The sequence below is a fragment of the Melanerpes formicivorus genome, unplaced genomic scaffold, assembly GCF_026170545.1.
Source record: "Melanerpes formicivorus ecotype bairdi unplaced genomic scaffold, bMelFor1.0.p_v2 SCAF_13, whole genome shotgun sequence".
Classification (NCBI taxonomy): Eukaryota; Metazoa; Chordata; class Aves; order Piciformes; family Picidae; genus Melanerpes; species Melanerpes formicivorus.
This window is the reverse complement of record NW_027142365.1, coordinates 14263886-14270091: the sequence shown is the minus strand read 5'-3', so window position 1 is coordinate 14270091 and position 6206 is coordinate 14263886. Positions and strand designations below refer to the sequence as shown.

Sequence of the window (6206 nt, the reverse complement as noted above, 5' to 3'; positions counted from 1 at the left end):
AGTTCAGCGTAAAAAGGTACTTTGTAACAGACCGTAGTCAACCTGACAGAGCAGTAATTTACAGCCTCGCCCAGCTCTGCTGACGAGACTCACTCGTTTACATTCTGGAGAGAATTTTAAATAAGGCAACCTTCAAGCAGCCACCAGCCTTAACAGTCACTCCTTAAAATGGAGCATCGCATCCAGGACTGGAAAGGGTCCGTCACAAAGATCTCAGAGAGATGACAAACTGGTCATTCCTTTTACTTCACTGGGCAATCTTCAATCTCCTACCATTTTCAGTAGGGTATTAACCAAGTTAGCACTAAAATAACTTTGGGGGGAAAAAAGTCTGATTCTGACCAGAAATAACAACGAACGTATAGTAGTAGGGCTGATTTCACAGCCCGGGCTGTGAAACGCAGAGGAGCGCGGCCACGTCCTCCAAGCACTTCCCCGTCCCGTCTGTGCGCAAAATCTTCCCTCAGGTGGGCGCTGGAGTCGAGAAAGAGGTTTTGCAAATTACTGCCGTGATTACAGAGTAAATGTGTTTATTGCCCCATCATTGCCCATTTCCTCTTAACAGGGTAATCCGTGCGCTCGTTTAAACAACCAGACAGGCAGGCAGGAGTGGAGAGGATCCTGTTGGCATAGCCAACAAACTTGGGATTGCTGTTTTGTTTTGCCCCAAGTGCTTAATTCCCTCCCGGCGCCCGCTCCACTTCTACCGCACCGCCTCCCGAGGCATGCTCGCCCCCTCGCCCCCGCTCCACTTCTCCCGGTTTGAAACCCGGCGAATCACAAAATTTCATGCCGCCGAAAGACAAACCCCGCCGCGCCGCCACCCCGAGCGGCGTGTTCCCGAGATTACAGTCATTACAGCCCCAGCGTGAGCTCCACACGAGCGCGAAGCGCAACAGCGCGTCAATTAACAAACAAACGCCCCGTCCTGGGAGGACGACAACCCCCCGGGACGGCCCCGCCGCGCACCGAACCCGCGCCCGCTGCACAACGCCGCTCCCCTTAAGGTGGTCTGGCTATGGAAGAACAACCATAATTCTCCACTCCCCTTTCCCTGGAGCGGGCCGGCAACAGCAGCAATTTTCCTTCAGGGCTGCTCCAAGGCCGCCGGGAGCAACGGGCAGCCTGGCGCCGGCCTCCGCCCGCGCTGCTGCGGGGCAGGAGCCAGCCCGCGGCCTGACGCGGAGGCGCCTGCGCTAGGCGCAGGGCATGGAGCCTCGGCTCTCTCAGGCCCTAACGGCTGCCGCTGTTCGGCCCCTTTGCCGGGAGCGGGGGAGCCCTACGGGTGGCCGGCGAGAGCAACCGCGTTGCACCTCAGCAGGCAGGCGCCCCGGCTCTACCGCGCCGGGGCCACCGCGCGGGTCAGAGAGCCCTAGGTAGTTGCACGCAGCTCTTCAGCCAGTCACCGCCTCCGGCGCCGGGCTGACGCGAAAGCCTGGGGTGCTGCGTCCCTGCCAGAACCGGTCTCGTGGACTCCCGACCGGACCGCAGGACACCCGCCAGGGGCAGCCGCGGCGTGGGGCTGTGGTTGCGTTCGGTCCCTCCCTTGGCTGAACGGGCAGCAGCTCGAAGCTACCAGCTAGCTATGCAACCCCGCTGCAGAAGCTGCCCTTGCCGGGAAGCGTTCACCTGCCGGGGCGCGGGGCCCTGTCCGCAGTCCTAAGGGGAACTCCGCCACCGGCTGCTCCCCGCTGCGTGGGTACCTGCAAGCCCCATGTGTGTGTCCGCTCACTGAGCTGTTCTGCCTGGCAAGTGCGCTCCTACTCGCGACTAGCCGTCACTCCGGAACTCTAGATACATGAACCTGACATTTTGTCCCTGATACTCAACCTTGGGCATGACCTCTGGTGCAGGAACACGAACAGTGCTTGTCGGCTGTGCGCTGTACACGCGTGTACCGACAGGTGTGCGCTGGGGCGTCTTTAGAGACGCGGGAAGCCCGAGGCGGCGAGGCCAGGTGCCAGCCAAGCACCGCGCGGTGCCACCGGGTCCGCAGCTTCGCCGGCGCTCCCGTCTGCTTCACCGACACGTGCCACAGCCAGCCCCAGCACGGCCTCAGCGTCGCGGGGCAGGACACCCAGCACACGCCAAGCGGTACCAGCGTTTGCAACGCTCAAACCAGAAAAGGCTGGCAACTCCCGCAGGCACCAAAGATTCAACAAAACAGCGCGTCCGCGGAGACTCCGGGCAGTTGCTGAACCGCTGCTGCTCCTGGAGTAAATCTGACTTGACCGAGAGCCCTTAGCGACAAGAAAGAAGCGCTGTACAGCAGCCCACGCACTCGGCAGGGAGCGCTTCCGAATGCAGAACCGCACCTTCCGGTAGGGACAGAAACCTGTACAACGCTGAGAAACCCTACCGCCGCGTCCCTCGCGGCTCAGGGGTTCGAGGTGCACCCACCGTGCTCACAGCTGGGGCACCGGCTCCACCTTAAGGAGGGCTGGGGGCCGGCCCCCCTGCCGCCCGCCCGAGCCTCACTGATAGGCGGCCGAGGCCGCGGAGGTGGGGCCTGGCGACACTAGCTATAAATATTCATGAGCGCGCGGTAGCCGGAGTGGCGCTGCCGGGGCCTGAACGCGAGAAGTTGTGCCGAGGCGCCACTGCGATCGCTCCACGGCTCAGGTGGCGCAATCGCGGCCAGGGGCGCCCGGCAGCCGGCTTACCCTGCAGAGAAAAGGGCGGTAGAGAGCGCGGACCGGCCGGTTGGCGACCAGCCGCAGAGTCGGGCAGGCGGCAGGAAGAGCTGCTCCGGCCGCCGTAGCACCGGCCCTGTTGCTGCCCGCCCGCTTGGGGCGGTGGGAGCGTGGGGCCGCGGGACACACTGTCTGGTCCCCGGGACGCCTCAGCCATCTTGACCGCGCCGCGCGGGGGCTGACGGCGGAACTTCTTTGTCGCTGCTGCTCCGTGCCCGGCCGGCACTGGAGCAGCGGCTAGAAAAGCGGCGATTCCCTCTGTGCAGCCATCCCCGCGAAGAACCATGCGACGGCGGCTGAGGGGCCTTCCTTGAGCGGACCCCCGTTCTCTGGCTCAGCGTTGGGGCTTGCTGGCGGCTCCACCTAACCGGGTGCGAGAAGGGCTGCTTGCCACCCCCCCGGGCGACGGAGCCCCGCGAGGGCTGCGAGCCCTCTCACCTGCAGCCGGTACGGAGGGGACCGCCCTCCGCCCCCCGGAGGGGTAGCTGGGGCGGGGGGCTCCTGTGGCGCCGCGCTCCCGGCGGCTGCTGAGCGGGACGGGAGAAGAGCCGAGTTGCCGCCCGTCACGGAGCATGGAGTGGAGTTACCTGTTGGAAATCGCCTCGCTGCTCGCCGCCCTGTCCCTACTGCAGCGCGCTGGCTGCGCCGCCGCCTCGGCCGCCGCCGCGTCCTCCTCTTCGACCAAGGAGCTGTCGTGCCAGGAGATTACCGTGCCCCTGTGCAAGGGCATCGGCTACAACTACACCTACATGCCCAACCAGTTCAACCACGACACGCAGGATGAGGCCGGGCTGGAGGTGCACCAGTTCTGGCCGCTGGTGGAGATCCAGTGCTCCAGCGACCTGCGCTTCTTTCTCTGCAGCATGTACACCCCTATCTGCCTGGAGGACTACAAGAAGCCGCTGCCGCCCTGCCGCAGCGTCTGCGAGCGGGCCAAGGCCGGCTGCGCCCCGCTCATGCGCCAGTACGGCTTCGCCTGGCCCGACAGGATGCGCTGCGACCGCCTCCCTGAACAGGGCAGCCCAGACACCCTCTGCATGGACTACAACCGCACGGACCTTACCACGGCCGCCCCGCCGCCCGCCAAGCCTCCGCCCCGCGGCGCCAAACCCGGCGGCCCTGCCAAAGCGCCCCCCGCCGCCGCTCCGCCGGCCGAAGCCCCGCGCAAGCCGCGGCCGCCGCCGCCCTGCGAACCGGGCTGCCAGTGCCGGGCGCCCATGGTGTCCGTGTCCAGCGAGCGGCATCCTCTCTACAACCGCGTCAAGACGGGGCAGATCGCCAACTGCGCCCTGCCGTGCCACAATCCCTACTTCAGCCCCGACGAGCGCGCCTTCACCGCCTTCTGGATCGGGCTCTGGTCCGTTCTCTGCTTCCTCTCCACCTTTGCCACCGTCTCCACCTTCCTTATCGACATGGAGCGCTTCAAGTACCCCGAGCGCCCCATCATCTTCCTGGCCGCTTGCTACCTCTTCGTCTCCCTGGGCTACCTGGTGCGCCTGGTGGCGGGACACGAGAAGGTGGCGTGCAGCGGCGGGGCGGGGGCGGGCGGCGCGGGGGCCGGGGCTGCGGGGGCCGGCGGCGGTGCGGCTGCGGGGGCGGCGGCGGCGGGGGGGCGCGGCGCGGCGGGCGGGGCGGCCGAGCTGCAGCCGGAGCTGGCGGTGGCCGAGCACGTGCGGTACGAGAGCACCGGCCCGGCGCTGTGCACTGTAGTCTTCCTGCTCGTCTACTTCTTCGGCATGGCCAGCTCCATCTGGTGGGTCATCCTCTCCCTCACCTGGTTCCTTGCTGCCGGCATGAAGTGGGGCAATGAAGCCATCGCTGGCTACGCGCAGTATTTCCACCTGGCCGCCTGGCTGCTGCCCAGTGTCAAGTCCATCGCGGTGCTGGCACTCAGCTCCGTGGACGGTGACCCCGTGGCTGGCATCTGCTATGTGGGCAACCAGAGCCTGGAGAACTTAAGGGGCTTCGTGCTGGCACCACTGCTCATCTACTTGGCCATTGGTTCCATGTTCTTGCTTGCGGGCTTCGTCTCACTCTTTCGCATCCGCAGCGTCATCAAGCAGCAAGGTGGCCCCACCAAGACTCACAAGCTGGAGAAGTTGATGATACGCTTGGGGCTCTTCACTGTGCTCTACACCGTACCAGCTGCCAGCGTGGTGGCCTGCCTTTTCTATGAGCAGCACAACCGGCCCCGCTGGGAGGCCACGCACAACTGCCCTTGCTTGCGTGACCAGCAGCCCGACCAGGCCCGCCGCCCTGACTATGCTGTCTTCATGCTCAAGTACTTCATGTGCCTGGTGGTGGGCATCACCTCCGGTGTCTGGGTCTGGTCTGGCAAGACCCTCGAGTCCTGGAGGGCCCTCTGCACCCGCTGCTGCTGGGCCAGCAAAGGTGCTGCTGTGGCGGGGGGCACAGGGGCAGGAGCAGGTGGGCAGGCAGCAATCGCCGCAGCAGGAGGACTTGGGGCTGGAGGTGGTGGCTCCCTCTACAGCGATGTCAGCACTGGACTGACGTGGAGATCAGGCACTGCCAGCTCTGTCTCCTACCCCAAGCAGATGCCCCTGTCTCAAGTGTAAGGAAGGAGTAAAGAGGCCAAAGGTTAGAGAATGAAGGACACTGGCCTGCCTAAAATGCCCTCTCACTGTTTGGTGCCATTAATGAACCTCTAATGGTCCTTATTAGCCACAGCTTGTATAGAACAATGCAGCTGGCAGAGGCTCCAGCCCCCTCCTCTTCCCCCTCCATTCATATGCAGGGAGCATGTACTTCAAGGAGCCAGCTTATTATTTTGCTGGCAGAGGAGGGTAGAGGCTCACCCATGTCTTGAAGAGGGCAAGGCAAAGCGGCTTCTGATTGATTCTAGACTAACAGCAGTTCTTTCCTTATGGGAGGGAGGGCCGTTCTTCCGCCCATCCTGAGGTGGGAGCTTGCTGGGACTGCAGGTTTTTGGGATATTGATGACCAGGCAAATGCCTTACAATACAGACTGAATCAAAACTTGTCTTAATTATACACCCCAGCTAAATACGGGTTTCCTACATTAAAGGATGTATTTATATAATTATTTGTTACCTTGTACAGATGTGTAAGATATGTATATATCCAAAGCTATACAGTCTGTAAATTTTTTTTGTAAAAAAGTTTAGAGGCTACCCCTGTAAGAGCAAATATGAGTATTCTATTTTGTCAATAAAAATGACTTTTGATAAATTACTTTTTTCGAGCTTTCTTCCTGCTCCTGCACCGGGTATTCCAGCTGCCATGCCTTTAGGTACAGTATACATCTGTGCTCCAGTCATTACTGTGTAATAGATGACTGCCTCTGTTAAAGCAGTGAGATACATAGGCACAAGGGAACAGAACAAAACAAAACTAATCAGCAAGTTGTATTGAAAAAGTGCTTACCCAAACTGGGAGGTGCCTTACCATATTCTCCTTTGCTTTTTGAAAATGACAGTGTCTTCGTACCAAGACTTTACAGAAGGGTCCCCTCACATGGCATGTTAAGTATCC

The 6206-nt window shown here is 61.8% G+C and overlaps 1 protein-coding gene across 1 annotated transcript; it reads left to right on the top strand.

Annotated features, from left to right (window-relative positions):
* The first annotated feature begins 2566 nt into the window (after positions 1 to 2566).
* On the top strand, positions 2567 to 5906 carry FZD8 (frizzled class receptor 8). The gene has a single exon (XM_068146285.1). It carries the CDS (start codon positions 3266 to 3268, stop codon positions 5267 to 5269), a length of 2004 nt encoding a protein of 667 aa, XP_068002386.1. The 5' UTR covers positions 2567 to 3265; the 3' UTR covers positions 5270 to 5906.
* Positions 5907 to 6206: the final 300 nt, after the last annotated feature.